At 44.5% G+C, this 17820-nt stretch overlaps 2 protein-coding genes and 1 pseudogene across 2 annotated transcripts; all 3 read left to right on the top strand.

Annotated features, from left to right (window-relative positions):
- The first annotated feature begins 1022 nt into the window (after positions 1-1022).
- On the top strand, positions 1023-3406 carry LOC127772496 (uncharacterized). The gene is made up of 3 exons (XM_052298423.1): positions 1023-1422; positions 1532-2016; positions 2595-3406. The coding sequence occupies exons 1-3, from the start codon at positions 1258-1260 to the stop codon at positions 3031-3033; spliced, it is 1089 nt and encodes a 362-aa protein (XP_052154383.1). The 5' UTR covers positions 1023-1257; the 3' UTR covers positions 3034-3406.
- Positions 3407-4890: 1484 nt separating this feature from the next.
- Positions 4891-8152, top strand: LOC127773969 (protein DEHYDRATION-INDUCED 19). The gene is made up of 5 exons (XM_052300219.1): positions 4891-5209; positions 5344-5483; positions 6554-6631; positions 6787-7067; positions 7631-8152. Exons 1-5 carry the CDS (start codon positions 5137-5139, stop codon positions 7737-7739), a joined length of 681 nt encoding a protein of 226 aa, XP_052156179.1. The 5' UTR covers positions 4891-5136; the 3' UTR covers positions 7740-8152.
- Positions 8153-11601: 3449 nt separating this feature from the next.
- On the top strand, positions 11602-16261 carry LOC127773961 (uncharacterized; annotated as a pseudogene).
- The last annotated feature ends 1559 nt before the right edge of the window (positions 16262-17820 follow it).

Below are 17820 nucleotides of genomic sequence, written 5' to 3'. Positions count from 1 at the left end.
GCAGGAAAAGTTAAGAGGGGAAGCCCGATAAAATCCCATCCAATATGGAACCCGCTGTCTGCATTGCATTCCTTGCTGCGAGTTCTAATCTCGGGTTGGCCTAACATGATCGTACTATTCTTTATGCCGAAGGCGATAGAGATGTCCGGATTGATACTCCCATGCATGCCGAGCTCATCTCTCCTTTGGTTGAGTTGCTGGGCGGATGTAGCAATGCCGAGTAGTCGATCCGGCTTGATGAGAAGGCATCGCCGGTAATTGGTCTCGGTGGCGCTTTCGTTATGGGGGTTATGGGCTGTTAATTTTGTTAAATTAACCATACTAAAATTTGACATAATAAAAAATTGACATGGTAGCAATCTAAGAATTGCCAAAACTTGTCAATGTCGAACAAAATTTGAAGAACAGAAACTCAAACTCTAATCCGAGATAAAAACAAAGACCACATGCCAAATCGAATTCCAAAAACGAAACGCCCTTTGAATCATAGAAATAAAAAAACACGAGATTCTGATATGAATGCAAGTACAAAATGGAAGATTGTAAAACATAAAAACAGATATATGAATGGTCGTTTGATTGGACCACAGAAAAAACACATGAATTAGATGAGAGAGAGATTCAAAGGAATTTTTTCAAAAAGTTAGACCTCTTGTCAAACTTACTGCATAACCTACGTGCAATGAGCCATTCCATAGTCCCACCAACTTTAAAACCAAATTCGAAAATTCAAATTTTAGCTCTTATTTTGAGTTATTAGGCTAACCAATGAGACTCATAGTAATTTTGTAGGATTTGGAAAACTCCAAATCCTTAAAATCAAAGCTCTCCATGGAAAATTTTATATAAAATTTTAATCGTATAAATTCTTGCGTAAATTCTCTCATCGAAAAGTTTGGACCCAAGCTGCAAACGTGGCAGGCTGGCAGCTGACGACGGATGAGCGCAGAATATTTCCGACCCAACCGAACCAACTACGCGTCCGTCCGTCTCACGTGCACCGAGATAGCGCGCGCGCCCTCCAGGACGTTCTGGAAGCTTCCACACCCATCTCCACACTCCTCTTCTCTCCTCCCTCTCCAGACTCTTCTCTCTCCCCTCTTTTCTTCCCCCCTCTCTCTCCTCCCAGCATCGTACCAAACCACACAACCGCAGCGTTGGCAACACGAAGCTCTCCTCTCCGGCGAGAATAGCCAAGAACGCGACGCGACCACACCCAAGAGGCCGAACAGATCGAGCTCAAGAAGGTTTTAGCCCATGGGGATGGATTACTACAAGATCCTGGGCGTCGACAAGGCCGCCAGCGACGACGACCTCAAGAAGGCGTACCGCAAGCTCGCCATGAAGTGGCACCCTGACAAGAACCCCAACAACAAGAAGGAGGCGGAGAACAAGTTCAAGCAGATCTCCGAGGCGTACGAGGTAAGCAGCCAGACAGAGATCTGTTTCTGAGTGGATTCGTTTTTTTGCTGAATTGGGCAATGTCGTGACGCTTCCATGGTGTTTGTGTTTGTGCTGGGTGTCGGCGTAGGTGCTGAGCGACCCGCAGAAGCGAGCGGTGTACGACCAGTACGGCGAGGAGGGGCTCAAGGGGCAGGTCCCGCCGCCGGGCGCCGGCGGGGCCGGCCCGGGAGGCGCGACGTTCTTCTCCACCGGCGGCGACGGGCCCAACGTGTTCCGGTTCAACCCGCGCAACGCGGAGGACATCTTCGCGGAGTTCTTCGGCTCGTCCAGCCCGTTCGGCGGCATGGGCGGTGGCATGGGCGGCGGCATGGGGGGAGGGCCCGGGATGCGGACAGGCGGCACGCGGTTCTCGTCGTCGATCTTCGGGGACGACATCTTCGGCTCGGCGTTCGGCGGCGGCGCCGACGGGCACCACGGGATGCACGGCGGTGGCGCCGGGAGGGCGTTGAAGGCGCCGGCGATCGAGAGGAAGCTGCCGTGCAGCCTGGAGGAGCTCTACAAAGGCACCACCAAGAAGATGAAGATTTCCAGGGAAATCGCTGACGCCAGTGGGTAAGTCTCTCTCCCTTTGCTTCACAGATCACAAAATTAACAATCTTGTTTACTGGAGTATGTCCTAGCATTAACGATTTGTTACTTGTTAGTACTGATTTAGTATTGTAGCACTGTTATCAGATTGGAATTTGTGATGGATGCTTAAAACTGTTTTAATTTAGTATGCAATTAGCATCAGCGATTTTTGTTTTTTTCGAACGGCCATTAGCGATTTTTGTTAGCAGTACTTATTTAGTACTGCAGCACTTGTGTCAATTGAATTTGGGATGGATGCTTAAAACTGTTTCCATCCAAATAGTTTTAATTTCATACATTCTCCAAATTACAGCGTGTTCTAGATAGATAGTAATTGAGATATGGATTATTTGTGCCACGCTTCTAATATTATGATTTCTTCACAAACTGCATTGTGTAGACAACTTCTTTAAGCTAGTAGTATTTGTTAGCTATATTAGTATTTAATCAATTGCTTGAGCAATTCTCCTCGGTCCTTAAGCTAATAATCCAATGTGGCAGAGCCTTATGTTTCAGTTCGTATTGTGTACTGAACAATGCTGCTCATTGTGATTGTGCAGGAAGACAATTCCAGTGGAGGAGATCCTGACCATCGATGTGAAGCCTGGGTGGAAGAAGGGCACCAAGATCACCTTCCCGGAGAAAGGAAACGAGCAGCCGAACGTGATCCCGGCCGACCTCGTCTTCATCATCGACGAGAAGCCGCACCCGGTGTTCACCCGCGACGGCAACGACCTCGTCGTGACGCAGAAGATACCGCTCGCCGAGGCCCTGACCGGCCACACCGTCCACCTGACGACGCTCGACGGCCGCAGCCTGACGATCCCGATCACCTCCGTCATCAACCCGGGCTACGAGGAGGTCGTCCGCGGCGAGGGCATGCCCATCCCCAAGGACCCCTCCAAGAAGGGCAATCTCAGGGTCAAGTTCGACATCAAGTTCCCGGCGAGGCTCACCGCCGACCAGAAGTCCGGCGTCAAGCGGCTGCTGGGGCAGTAGATCGAGCAACTGCACCGATGTAGTATCAAAGCCTTTTCTTGTGTTGGTGGTGTTGAACTGGTGATCATCCGGCAGCCGCGACGAATTTCTCGTTGAGAGCTTTTTCAGGTCATGTGACACGATGCAAAAAGGCAATGCGGCCTTAGATGTGTGAGATACTGATGAGAACTAGTAGAAACGTTATACATAGCTTTTGTGGTGCATAGAGGAGGAATTCCTTTGTACAATCTCTTTCAGGTTGGGAGTCTGATTCACATTGCTTTGGAGTAAAAAACTAAAAATGCCTAGGTGTAGATGTTGTTGTACCTATTGCACGAAATTTTGATGGTACAAAATGTTCATTCTGAAATGGACTGGGAAGTTGTACCCGTAATCCGTAATTGTTGACAAGTCAAGATAGTTTTGGGTTAGAGATAGGGTTGCAAGCGGGCTTGTCCGAGAACCTATTTATAGACAAAATTAGTCGGTAACCCGCGAGTTAAATTAGTGGGTAACCCGCGGGTTACCTAATAATTTGATCTAAAAATAAGTATATATATTGATCCACTTGCATATTTAGATACGGTTATCATCTAGTATTTGACCTATAAATAAATTCGTGGGTCGGTTCGCTTGCATCCCTAGTTAGAGGGTTTAATTTAGAGGGTTTAATTTAGGAGTGGGTTAAAGAATGGTAGTAGGCTTATCAGTGCTTTTGCACCCAACTCCGGTCATGGCCCCGTAGATTAAAGTTAGGAAAAAAATCATTAATGTATGTTAATTGGGTTTTAATAATTATTAAAAGTGAAAAATAAATTTATTTCGTATTCTGAAGCAACTTTTATATAGAAAATTCTTTATAAGAAACGCAGCATTTGACACATTTAACCGTTTAAAAATTATAATGACTGAACTGAGCCTCCCTCCGTGAGTTACTGCTAGTAACTCCTACTCCCGCCGTTCTAAAAAGACACTCTCTCCGCTCCAAAAAGACTCAATTTTTGGATTTCCGTGTCAAACGTCTCATCGTCCATCTTATATGAATTTTTTTTATGATTAGTAATTTTATTGTTGTTAGATGATAAAACATACTTTATGCATGACTTATCTTTTTAAATATTTTTATAATTTTTTCAAATAAGACGGACGGTCAAACGTTATATACGGAAACAGGCTGTGTTTAGTTCACATTGAAATTGGTTTGGTTAAAATTACGATGATATGATGAAAAATTTGGAAGTTTGTGTGCGTAGGAAAATTTTGATGTGATGGAAAAGTTAGAAGTTTGGAAAAAAAAATATGGAACTAACGTTAGGAATTGAGTTTTTTTTTTTAAGACTAGGGACTAGGGAGTACTGAGAGAAGAATGGACGTATACTCGTCCGGTCGTCCCGATGTGCCATGGCTACCAACACGCGTCGCTGGAGCGACACCACCACGCTGTTGCCGACACACGAACTCCACCCCACGGCCCACGCTAGCCTGACCATGCGCCGACCTCACGCGGTCAAGCGGAGCCCGGCTCACCCCGTCCTCGGTCGCTCGCCGTCTCGGCCACGGTCCGGTCTCACGGGCTCACGGTGACGGATGCGATTTTATGCCAACGAATTTTACTCCCACGCCCGTACGCTGTGGGCATTTGGCGCGAACGCCGCCGGCGCCGCGGCGTGGCCCCACCAATCCACCATACGGTGGGCGGCGACAAAGGCGACGCGGCGTGTTTCCGTTTCACGGCGGGGTAAGAGTAAAACCGCCCAAAAACACCGGGAGGCAGCGGCAGCCACCGGCTTGGCTGGTGAGGAGTCGATGACGCGGCGGGGGACGGCGACCTCGCGAGTCGCGACCCGGTGCCCAAAGAATAAAAAAAAAAAACCCGCGGTATACCTAGCTCCATTCCTCACTCCTCCCCCGCATCTCACCTCACCTCACCTCCCGATAAGGCACGAGGAGACTATCTCCTCCCCCTCCTCCTCCTCCTCTCCCCGCCGACGACCCCGCCGAGCTCCATCTCCGCCGTGCTGATCGCGTGGAGCCGAGGAGAGGAGCGGCGGCCAACGCTACGAGGAGAGGAGAGTGGGGGAGGGGAGGGGAGCGAGCCTTATCTTACCCGCTCCGCCGAAGCCTATGGACTCGGAGCACTGGATCTCGCGCCTGGCCGCCGCCAAGCGGTTCTACGCCGCGCAGCTCGGCCACGCCGGTGCGTCCACCTCGCTCTCTCTCTCTCTTCTCCTCGGATTTGTTCGATTTCTCCCTTTTGCCGTGCGGTGCGGGGGCTGTTTAATGGGGGGATTTTTTTTTTCTGATTATTTGGTTTGGTTTTGCTGGGTGCAGATCGAGCGGGGATGGAGGAGGTGGACATGGACGAGGAGGTGAGGCCGGAGTTCGCGTGCCCCTACTGCTACGAGGACCACGACGTCGTCTCCCTCTGTGCGCACCTGGAGGAGGAGCACCCCTTCGAGCCCCATGCGGCGGTGAGTTGTTCGTCCTCCTCGTAATCTGCTCATGTTGGATGAGTAGAAGAGATGGCGTTCTTTGTTTTGGTTGACCTGGAGGACGAGCTCATGCTTAGAGCATATGTTGCTGAATTAAAAGATGGAAAGCTTGAGGTGTTGACCTGTACAGCGATGCAATTTTAGTTGGATCATTCTCTTGGGCATCGAAAGTAGTAATCAAGTTTGTAGTATTGCATGGAGCCACGACCAGATTTGGGGCTGCGCAAAAATAGGTATATGGAGAGGCAAAAAAAAAGAAGTGGAAATGTTGGCAATCGTTGATGTTATAAGCAAATGCTTGAGGAAATGATAGCGTACTTAACTGTGGTTAATATATATAGCCATCAGCTCTCCAAAGATAAGTTAAGGCTCCGGTTGAAATGAGGAATGGTAAAATACATGAATAGGAGAAACACATGAATGACTGTTTGGATAGACTGGAGGAGAAGCACAGGAAATAGATGACAAAGATAGACTCAAAGGAAATTTTCCAAGAGGTTGTATCTCTTGCTAGCTTTCCTCTAAAATCTACATGTATTGAGCCATTCCTAAGGAATTTCATAGGATTTGAGAAGCTCCAATCCTTTGTTTCAGAGGACCAAATATGAAACTTTCCTATAGGATTGGAATCCTACAAAATTCCTCCACAAATCCTTTGTTTCAAAGGAGGCCTAAATTTTGCTTGCCTCAGTTTTCAGGATCAGCTTGTTCGAAGTTCATATGGTCACTAGTTCGTTTACTAGGTAAAACTTGAGTATGTGTTATGGAACCTGGAGTGAAAGAGGAAGTTTGCTCTTGCCATCTTGTTGTGCAGCTGCTTTGCGTAAGGTGTAAAAACAGATTAGCTTTTGTATTTTGTGAAAAAAAATCAAATTGTTCTGTGTTGGACTCACACAGATGCCTCTTTTCTTATTCCTCAACTGCATAATCTTGTGTTTATCTGTTCTACTGCAAGCTCTATACATGGCTGGAAATATATTTTCTTTCCTTGTAATATTCTAGATAACAGTTTATTGTCTTGTTTTGATTGTTTCTTTCCTTCATTTCAGCCTTGCCCTATCTGCTCTGATAAGATTGCAAAAGATATGCTTAATCATATCACTGTGCAACATGGGTACTTGTTCAAGGTACTTCCGCTTTCCTGTATATTTATCTAGTGCCTACTCAACCAATCAGCCCCATGTAATACATGCTGTGGATGACAGCTGATGCATAAAAGATATATATTTTTGAGTTTTGAGAGGTTCACGCTTGAGGTTTGCTAACTTTATACAACCTGCAGAATCGTCGCAGGTTGCGCAGATTCGTTATTCCAGGCAGTCAAGCCCTATCTTTGCTGAGTCGAGATCTACGTGAAGCCCATTTGCAGGTGCTTCTGGGAGGTGGGGGACATAGGTCAAACAACAGCAGCAACACAACAAATATTTCAGCTGACCCTCTTCTGTCATCGTTTGGCCTTAGCTTTCCAACATCAGACACAGAGGAAACATCAAAACCACCTATTTCCATTCCAGATGATGCATCTGTGGTAAAAGAGACACCTGCTCAGCCATGGGATTCAAGGTATTTGCTCTTGTTCGTGCTAGATAGAAACACGTGGTATACTCGAAGGTTGTAGTGATTACCTTGTTCCTTGTTATCCTCCTGAATAACACCTGAGACTTGGTTGTCTTGCTTGTTATCCTCCTGAATAACACCTGAGACTTGGTTGTCTTGCAAATTCAGAACTAGCATCGCTATCTGACTCGTCACAAAATTTCATAAAAGCTATTGTTGTACTCGTGCCGTATGTCAATGTTTAGTTTCAATGCAATTTTAAGTATTGGTATGTCAATGTTTAGTTTCAATTCAATTTTAAGTACAATACGTTCAGAGAACATGAGCTCATGTTTGATCACAATAATTCGAGTCCAATAAGATAAGCCAGTATATTCCGTTGATAATAGCATTGTACGAAGTACTGAATAAATGTACAGTAGCAAGTTGTTTGACTGATGAGTAGCGTGTAGCAACAAGCTGCTGTATGGCTTCCTGCATGTTAGGACTATTTGGGAGGTATATATTATAAATTTCAAATTTTGGCAGTTGAACGATCTGCTAAATTTCTTTTTTTTTTTCATTTGCAGTATTGACTCATCCCTCACAAGGGAAGAAAGGGAACAGAAACGGAAGCAAGCGAGTGTCAGAGCAACATTTGTGCAAGACCTGCTGCTCACTACTTTATTTGGAGATTAATAAATCAAGATGAGCCTAAGTAGTCGATAGATGCATGGGTAAATCCTGGTGCATATTTGCATAGATAAGTGCCCGGTCAAATTGCTGAAGGTAATATCCATGGCAGATAGGCACGCTTCTGCGGCACCAGGCGTCGTTTCCTCCCGTAAGGTGCAGAGTTGATGTGGGCACGGGGGCATCTTAAGTGTTATTGTAGCCGGTCTGTAATCTGTATCTCCAGTTCCATAACAATCCGCGATCAGCATACGATACACGTAGCAGATCGCGGTTGTGTTTGTAGCGCTTCTATGTTTAGAAGCATTGGTTTCTTGTACCAACGTAATAATTATGTTACGGGACAGCAGAATGGTATGCAGTTTGTCTACTTCTGTGAGAGTATAATAAACCAAGTTTACAACTGGTTGGTTTTGGAAGATTATGCTGTAAGATGAAGCATCTGTAACGTGTTGTACGTGATGGTATCACTTGTACCGTGCCACTGCATGACGCTGTGACAGTCTTATGGAATGGATCGATACATGGGGGATGGGGGGTGTTTAGATGAGGGTGTAAAGTTTTGACGTGCATATCGAGTATTATATAGAGTATTGCATGAGGTGTTCGGACACTAATAAAAAAACTAATTACATAATTCGAATTTATCGGTAAATAGCGACATGAATTTATTAGGCCTAATTAATTTATTATTAGCAAATGTTTATTGTAGCACCACATTATTAAATCATGGAGCAATTAGATTTAAAAGATTCGTCTAGTAAATTAGTCGCAATCTGTACAATTAGTTATTTTTTAGTCTGTTTAATACTTTATACAGGTGTTAAAACATTCGATGTGACTAGATATAAAATTTTTATGTGAAAGCTAAACAGGGCCATAATTCTGTCCGTATTTGTGTTTTTAGGCTGTGTTTAGTTCAGCGCAAAGTTTGAATTTTAGTTAAAATTGGAGATGATGTGATTGAAAAGTTATATGTGTATGACGGGTTGATGTGATGGATCTAAACACAGCCCTAACCTGAAAAGGAGCGAGGGATGCAGCATCTGGGTTCTAGCCTGTTGTGCACGGAAACGAGTGTGGTTATCCTGAAGATTTTCTGGCTATCCTGAAGAGATTTCAGAGGTAGAAGGTGGGTTCAGTTCGTGCAGCGCCAGTGCGTCATTGGCATTTGACATAGGCGAGTGTGACGCCAAAAGTGTCAAGAGGTGCAGGAATCTGGAAGGTTTCTGGGTTGGGCCGTGTGTGGATTGCTTGGGCCGTGTGTGAATTGTGGCTAATAAAGATGTATTTGGTTGGTTGTCAAGATTGAATAAGATATTGACCATTTATATTTTAAGGGATATGGTAGTTTAATTTTTTTATTGAGTGGATATGCCTATTCAATTTCTTATTTGTTTAGATTGACTAGAATGGATTAAATATAAACAATAAACTATTAGGTAATGGTAATGACGACATAGATTAGGTATCATTAATCCTACCCGAAACTATACTAATTGATTAAAAAATTGGACTACTTACATCTAATTAGTGACACGTTAATTACTACTCCCTCCATTTCACAATGTAAGTCTAATATCTAGATTCATTAATATCAATATAAATGTGGGAAATGCTAGAATGACTTACATTGTGAAATGGAGGAAGTAATTAACAACAAAATATATTATCGCTAATCAATTACTAATAGTCAAAATTAGCAAGGGCAGATATCTTCATATATCTTTGTGGAATATTTCCTCTCTCGACGACTCATCCAGCCCACCAATCAAACACACTCAAAAGTTAAATTGCCATCTCCCATGGAGAGATATCTATCCCTCCAACCAAAAGTTGATGCATTGTCAGTTTGTCGCAATCATGCCTCTTTGTGTCTTAACCTTTTTCCCTCTTCCCCATGTGGCCATGCCTCCCGCGTGAGCGATATTGGCGTTGACTCGTTGGGAATGCTCTCTTTTCATCTTCAGTGCTTCTCCCATACTACGGCTGATCTACTTATCAGATCAGATCATGGGAAGCTTTGGAAAAAGGACGGAGTGGTGTTTAGGCAATAGAGGTGGCTGGATCTTGCCGCCCTCGCTTCGTGTGGGAGGCTTACAACGAGGAACGACGCTTGGAGGCGGACATGATGGGTGCACTTTGATCTGATGCACGGAAGAAGTGATGGTAGTTGACAAAGGGCTATTAATGTGGCGGAGGAAGCGGCAAAAGGTCCCTTGAGGTCTGCTTCGAATGGAGAGCTGGTCAGTGGAGGGGCGCCGGCTTGGTGAAGATCGCATACTGGTAGTAGTAGTTGCTTGGTGGTAGGGCGACAGAGCTGCAATGTTAGGGGAGGGCCTACAGGCGAAAGCATAGCTTGGTGATCTTGGTCGACAATGGTGACGCTTTGGGCGTTGTGATCTCTCCTGAGGGTGTTGTCGAGATACCTCCCTCTCCTTCCTAGTGAGATTCTTTACTTGAAAGCCAAGTGTAATCAGTGGATAGGTAGGCAAGGCAGTTGTGGCAGTGTTTCTAGCAACATGACTTCCTTGGAGGCATTGTCTAAGAAGCCTTGTCTCTTACCATCTCAGCCTTCAAATGGTTTATTCTGCGTACGACGCACTTAGATGTCGCCATTGAGTCTTTGTGGGGGACGAGTGAATCTTCTCTCACGCTCTCCCCTCACAACCTTTCTCTGTGGCAATGGCTGGATGTCCATCAGGGTTTGGCTACTTGGAGCTGGTGATGGGCAGAGCGTATTTGACCCCTTTGTAGGGCTAGCAATTGTCGACTACGCAAAACGTCAATCAGGCTTGGTGCTAGTTTATTTTCTTGGGAGTGTGTGGGCTAGCAATCCTAGTTTTTGCAGCAAAAAAAAAATACTTTAGAAACATACTAATTTATTTTTTAAAAGTTTTAAATAATTAATACTCAATTAATCGTGCGCTAATGATTTTTCTCATTTTGTATATCTTTTCTATCTTCTAGTTCGGTTTACTCTAAAATACACCCTAAGTTGGGACAATGAAGATTAAGGTGGTGTTTGAATCTCCTGGAGATAAAAATAAAGATAAAAATTAAGTGTTTCACGCAAAACGAGGTGGTAATAACGTGCAGTTAATTGAGTTTTAATTATAACAAACTTAAAAAATGGATTGATCTGATATTTTAGAGCAACTTTTATATAAAAAGTTTTCGCACGAAACGTACCGTTTAGCAATTTGAAAAGCGTGCCACGAGTATCCAAAATTTCATCCAACTCTTATTGGAGAAATAAAAGCAGCCTAATTTGTCAGCTTTTGTCACTTGATCTCATCCAGCTTGCGAAGATCGCATGATCTGAAATTCTAAACCCCCGGTGTGTTATTTACTACGCCTTTTCAATTTCACTCTCTCGTTTTTTACACATATGTTTTCCAAACTACTAATAGTGTTTTTTGAAAGTTTTCTATAAAAATGTTTAAAAAAATCATATTAACTTATTTTTAAATTTTTGCTAATTCTTAGGCCATTTTTCCATCACATCATATCACATAAAAACTTTCCTACACACATAAACTATCAACTTTTTCTTCAAACTACCAACTTTTTTTCAACTTCCAACTTTTCCACGAGCTAAACACAGCCTTAATTAATTACTCCATACACTAATCTATCACTATGCGGTGTGCTGTGTGGTTTTTGGTGGTCAGCAGGACAGAGGCGGCGGAAGGCAGAACGGGTGTTTCCGGCGGCCGCGCGGCAGGTGGCAGCTACAGCAGTAAAGGAACCACTGCCGCGGTGGCCCACAGGCTGCGACTGTGCAACCTCTACTGTTGTCTCCGGTTGATAGAAAATGCAGTTCTACTGCTGGGAGAAGTAGCAAATGCTCTTCGCGATGCTCTCAACAGTTTCGGCTGCCGTTCCTTCTCACACAAGCACCATGCTGACTGGTGCTGTGTCTCAGTTGACTGGAGTAGTAGAAGTAGCAGCAGCAGCAGCAGAGCTCACTTCCCTCTTGGACTAGTAGTAGCACCCATGGCCATGATCTTCTCCAGGTCCAGTGCTGGTTCCCCCTTCCATCCTTCCAGTCCCAATCCCACTGATGAGGAAGGATCGCCGTCGTCTTCCCCGCCGTTTCCTCGCCGTCCAACGTTCCCAAGTAGCGGCAAACGCGGCCCGCCGGCGCCGACGAGGTGCAGGATGCCAGCCAAGGTAGGTGACAATCCCCCTCTCATCGCTCCGCCCGCTTCCTGCATTTTTTTTTCTACTGTTCTTTATTTTTTTTTCTTCCGCCTAGACGAGATATTTCCTCAATCCTATAGTATAAGGGATTTTCGAGTAACGTGACAAATCAGTCTAGAGTTATAGTACTAGTATGTGTGTCATGTCCCTCAAAAATCCTTTATATTATAGGACGAAAAGAGTATGTGTGTTGCTTCAAATATGGCCCATTACGCCATTACGGCATCGTTCACTAGAAGGGGTTGGGGCCAAAATGGTGGGTTTATTGCAGCGAGATGATGGTGTTTCACTGTTACTAGTAGTAGGAATTATTTCCTCCGTTTCATAATAAATTTGTTTTTAGCTTTTATATTTATCTTAAAATAAGTTTATTTTTAGAGTTATCGTTGCATTAAGATTTAATAAAGTATATGTATTCTAGTTGTTGGTTGGTTTTGTGTTGGTATGTGTGAGATTGGTTAAAAATGAACTTATTAGTTTGGGAGGGACGGAGGGAGTAGTCACAGGCTGCCTCGGGCTCAAGCATTGCAACGGGACGGGACCTGCTGAACGTGATTCTTTCTTTTCTCTCTTTTTCAGAATCTCTTTACGTTTGGTCTCTTTTTTTTTTATATACAATGGATTTTTTTCAGCGGTTTTTCAGTGGGAAGGGAAAAAATACGATTGTGCTTTACTAAGACGGTAGAGATCAAAGCTAAGCGTATTACTGCGTAGTACTCCATTTTGAAGCGAAAAAATGTTATTGAGTCAGTTGTTTCTTCATCAATGAAGGGCAAAGGTAAAGCTCGGTGTGATGCTTACGAGGAGCCCATAGACGTTTCGGACGACGACGACACTGACCCGAGCAATAGCGATAGCCATGGCCTGATCAACGACCTGCCTGCCAAGGTTAGCCGCTAATCCCTTCATCCCAACAAAACTAGCTGCATATTACACCTTGCTAATTAAATCGATTCTGAAACTAATTAATCCCGTCCTTTTGTTGAGAAACGCCCAGGGTCTTCTCGCTACCTCCAAGGTGGTGGGCTAGCTAGCTAGCCTGGGTTTAAAGCCTCACCCCTTCTATTTATTTGATATTAGATTTTTCCCTAATATTTGTGTTTTTTTTCTATTCTCGTTGCAGCTGTCCGATCTATTGCGTCATTTTGGCGAACGATGCACGCAGATGTTGGATGAGGCCATGGCAGAGATCAAAGATTCATTTCAGGCAACGCAGGAAGGCATTCTGGCATTGTTAGCGAAGCACAACGAGAAATGTGGCCTCGTTTTTTCATCTTTAACGGAAGGCATGCAGGCTTTGGCAGCGGAACACGGTGAGAAATGTTACTCGGCTGTAATGGATCAAGCTGTCCAAGCAAATCCCGATCGATCCAACGCTCGATTACATGGCGCAATCGAAGGTGTGGATACTGACGATATGCTAGCAGCAACGATGCGAAGAACTGCATCACATGGTGGTAAGCTCATACTAGTAAAGGTTTCTACATTTTCAAAGTGAAAAGAAAAACACTTACAATTAGTTTCTGTGCACCGTATGCATGTCAAAGAAGGTGCCAAGACTACTCGTAAACGAAGCAAGTTGTCACATGAGGCTTCTGCAGCAAATAGATCCCAAACCCCCATTGATTTGAGAGGTATTGCGTTTGACATGATGTTGCATTTTTCGATCGAGTATATATGTGTACTCATGACACAAACATTTCAATCCATCACAGGCAAAGGTGACTTGTTAGGGCCAAACAAATTGGCAAATGCAGCAAGAGGGCATACAGAACAGCAAAATCCAGCTGCTGACCGTGCAAATCCGTTGTCGGTGTCACGCACGGCCCCTATCGCACATCACCATCTATTAAAATCACCAGCCCAAGCGACGTCAGCAGTTCATACAAACCATCGTGGGTTGGATCAAGGTTAGCTTGCCAAGAAAAAAAAAGGTAAAAACACTTCTGAGTAATGTGCAGTAATGTGGCTATTGTTTTTCCCCCACAAGTCCAAAACACAGTTTTCCAAACGCAAGACAAATTTGGCCTCGATTGGTTGGTATCAGCAGCTGCTGTGGGAGAAGCTAACATGAGTACGTATACACCTCGTATATATCCTTGAACCCACCCAACACACAACAAATTAAATGAGAGATTTTAAAGAATGAAATGCATCTATCGTGTTTGTGTTGCTGCTGTTGCAGGAGACGGCGCCACATTGGATCAAAACAACAATGGTGCACAGGATAAGTACCAAGGGCAATCAGAACGTTGCGAGACGCAGATGACGAAAGAGGCGGGGAATCATCTAAGGCCATCTTGCATGTCATCGTTTTCAATGCGCACAGTTCATGAATGGGGCCAAACTCTATATTAGCTGGGAGATTATTCCGTTGGCTTGAGGAGTCATGTGATGACGATATAACCGGGTGTGTGCAAAAGGAGTTCTTTAAAAATGCGTGAATTCTCATTACACAAAAACTTTGTACTGATTTTTAATTGTTTATCCTATATGAAGGGTTTGGTTCAAGCACGACAAGCCTACACCAATTGAGATAAGTGCCAAGGAAATCAAAATGCAGGTCATCCGCGGTGGTATTCTACATGCGGACCTTTGTTCAGCATTGATCAGACTCTACCAACAGTTAGATGCCAAGATGAATACAAACCCATGTGGGCAGCGGTGGCGTCACTTCTTCCTACCCCAATTCGCGGTACACACACACACACACACATATATATATATAAGAAATCATGGTTAAAACAATGACCAAAGCTTGGTGTCTTTTCCCCTTGATTTTGGTTTTAGAAAGCTTTGATGTTTGAACCAAACTTCAGTTCCATGAAAGCAGTCAGTGACATGTTTGATCAACATATTAACGGCTACAAAATACAGAACTGCCAACTGGTACGGATTATATATTGTGTTTCTTTATCCAATCTCCTTTGATCATCACATATACTGACTAGTGAACCATTTTATTTCGAAAATACAGCTCATTTCCCCGGTTCAATTAGCTAGTGATACATGGGCATGCTACATTTGGGACATGGAGAAGAGGCAAATGCACATTTTGGACCCTGTCTTGCAACACCGGGAGGTCTCCGATGTGAGTGCTAAGCACCGTCAGACAGTTACGATGATCCACACAGGCTTGCTAACATGTATAAACAAATTCTTCGATGACTGGGATATTAACCCGGATGGATGGACATGTACGTACCACACAAAGATTAGCCCGAGGTGCCAAAAGTGGGTAGCTTCTGCCAATGCCACACATACACAAGAAAGAAAAGAAAATGAAATTTCATCCCATAACAAATTTGAGTCATCTTCCTGCTGCAGATGGAACTCTGTTTTTCACACATTATACTATGCGCGCGAGTTCTATGATGGCAAGCTGAGCAATGTTCTAGATTCGGTGAGCACATTGCATTGATACATTTCCTCTTTTTCTTTCCACCAATTCGATTAACCTGAATAATAACCGTGATTCCCCATCATTTGTCTGTCGCAGGGTAGGGTTGCTGCCTTGCGCAGGGATCTTTTCTACAAGCTCCTGACTATGGAAGGGAACAGCGTGAGCTGCCAAGTCACATTGCGAGATACTTGGAGTAGTTGTACCAAGTGTCATGCTGGTCGTTTAGCCTTTTGCTAGTATGTTTATGCTGCAAGTATCTGACGAGAAGTTAGGAAGTTGTCTTGTGACCAGGATAATTCCCAAGAAATCTCCTTTATCTAAAAAAATATTCTAGGCGTCTAGATAAGCCAGTGTTTTCTATTGATAATAGCTTGCACTGAATAAAGGTATAGCAGCAAGTTGTTTACTAGTAGCATGTAGCAAAAGCCTTTTGTATGGCTTCCGGCATGTTAGGACTCTTTGGGAAGTGCATCACTGAATGAATGGGTTTTCTGAGTAACTCTTTAATTCAGTAGTTAAATTTGACAGTATAACCATATGCTTCTCTTTTTTTCTTCTTTTCATTTGCAGCATTGACTCGTCCCTCACAAGTGAAGAAAGGGGACAGGAACGGAAGTAAGCAGGCATCAGAGCAACATTTGTGCAGACCTACTACTCACTAGTAGTCTATTTGGAGATTAATTAATCAAAATGAGCCTTCAGAAATAAATAGATTCAGGGGTAAATCCTGGTGCGTATTTGCATAGGTAAGTGCTCTACAAAAGAAGCTGAAGGTAATATCGGCAGAAGTTTGCTCCAAGGTTCAGAGTTGATATGGGCATGGGGCATTTTAAGTTATTGTACTGGAGTACTTAAGTAATGTCAAATCCTGTACTAGTTTCTGTATTTTGAGATGAGAGAGAGGACATGTGTAGATCGCTGCTGTGTTTGTAGTGTTGGTTTGTTGTACTATGATAATTGTGTTATCCAACAGCAGAATGCTTTGCTGTCTGTCTACTTTCGTGGGATCAATAGACAAAGTGTCGATGAGACACTGTTTAGATGGAACTAAAAACTTTTAAGTCCCTATCACATCGGATGTTTGGACACTAATTATAAATATTAAACGTCGACTATTAATAAAACTCAATCATAATTTTGGACTAATTCGCGAGACGAATCTATTGAGTCTAATTAATCCATGATTAGCCTATGTGATGTTACAGTAAACATTCTCTAATTATAGATTAATTAGGATTAAAAAATTTATCTCGCAAATTAGCTTTCATTTATGTAATTAGTTTTGCAAGTAGTCTATATTTAATACTCTAAATTAGTGTTTAAATACAGAGACTAAAATTAAGTCCCTAAATTCAAACACCACCTTAGTGTTCCTTTTTTTGTTTTTTTGATCTTTGTGTCGCAGTGTTTGCGGTGTTTATGGTGATACTAGTCACCAACAAATATGAATGTTCCATCACTTGTGCCGTGTAAAATCGGCATGAGCGCGGTGACAAGGGTCGATGCGGCATCTGGTTTCTAACCTCCTGCTGTTCACGGCACGGGTTCTGGCAAATCCTGATGAGATTTTCGGATGTAGAAGGTGGGGCGAGTGGGCGACCGCTGAAGGATTCCGCCGGGGGAAGAGGGTTCCGTTGGTGCAGTGGCAGTGCGTCAAGCGGCTCAAGTGGTGCGGGGATCCTAACATGCACTCTTGTGATCTCATCCAGGCCCTGGCTTGCGAAGGATGCGGGGACCGCATGATCTGAAGCTAGTAGAAGAAATACACACGGACACGGGTGGTCGGCAGGGCCAGAAGCTGCAATGCACCCGCAGCAGCAGAGGTTAGAGCATCTCCAGGCCTCCAGCGGCCTCTATAATAACCTCTCCAAACCAAAATTTGGTAACTTTAGTAAAAAGTATCACTCCATCAGCCTCTATACTTGGATGGCTAAATCAAATGAGTTGCCAAATTCCTTCTTTCGCTGGCCAAACTTGGCCATCCAAACTAACTTACCAATCGTGGGTCCCGTGTCTTTGAACTTATCCCATCGCTCAATGCCTGGTTGCGAGGAGCGAGGGAAGAGGGCGCGGCGGCAGGGCAACACCGATTTTCGCTCACCGCGACCTCCAGGACTGCCGCCGGGAGCATCGCCTCAGCTTCTCGCTCGCCGTCGGCCGCCTCCAGCGCTGATTTCCGCCACCGCGACCTCCAACACCGATTTACGCCGCCGTGAGATCCGCCCGTGGCCGTGCCGAGGTTGCGAGGAACGAGAGAAAAAGGCCAGGCAGCAGCGCGTCACACCGGCGAGCATCGCTGCGGCCTCCCACTCTCCGCCGAGGATGGCTATAACGGCAGAGGGTGCAATGGTGACGACGAGGGAGGAGCGAGGATGGGGAAGAAGGGGCTGAACCCCTCTTCAAGGCTGGCCGCCTTGCCCCATCGTCTCCGTTGACGGCCTCGTCCTCCGGCATCGTCGTCTGGAGGCCTCCGCTCTT

Source organism: Oryza glaberrima, chromosome 5 (assembly GCF_000147395.1).
Source record: "Oryza glaberrima chromosome 5, OglaRS2, whole genome shotgun sequence".
NCBI classification, from domain to species: domain Eukaryota; kingdom Viridiplantae; phylum Streptophyta; class Magnoliopsida; order Poales; family Poaceae; genus Oryza; species Oryza glaberrima.
Note: the sequence above shows the minus strand (reverse complement) of the source record. Positions and strands in the feature narration are given on the sequence as shown.

Coding starts and splice junctions, on each gene's coding strand:
- LOC127772496 (XM_052298423.1), top strand. CDS start 1,258: ATGGGGATGGATTACTACAAGATCCTGGGCGTCGACAAGGCCGCCAGC. Junction 1,423..1,531: donor AGATCTCCGAGGCGTACGAG/GTAAGCAGCCAG, acceptor GTGTCGGCGTAG/GTGCTGAGCGACCCGCAGAA. Junction 2,017..2,594: donor GAAATCGCTGACGCCAGTGG/GTAAGTCTCTCT, acceptor GTGATTGTGCAG/GAAGACAATTCCAGTGGAGG.
- LOC127773969 (XM_052300219.1), top strand. CDS start 5,137: ATGGACTCGGAGCACTGGATCTCGCGCCTGGCCGCCGCCAAGCGGTTC. Junction 6,632..6,786: donor AACATGGGTACTTGTTCAAG/GTACTTCCGCTT, acceptor TACAACCTGCAG/AATCGTCGCAGGTTGCGCAG. Junction 7,068..7,630: donor GCTCAGCCATGGGATTCAAG/GTATTTGCTCTT, acceptor TTTCATTTGCAG/TATTGACTCATCCCTCACAA.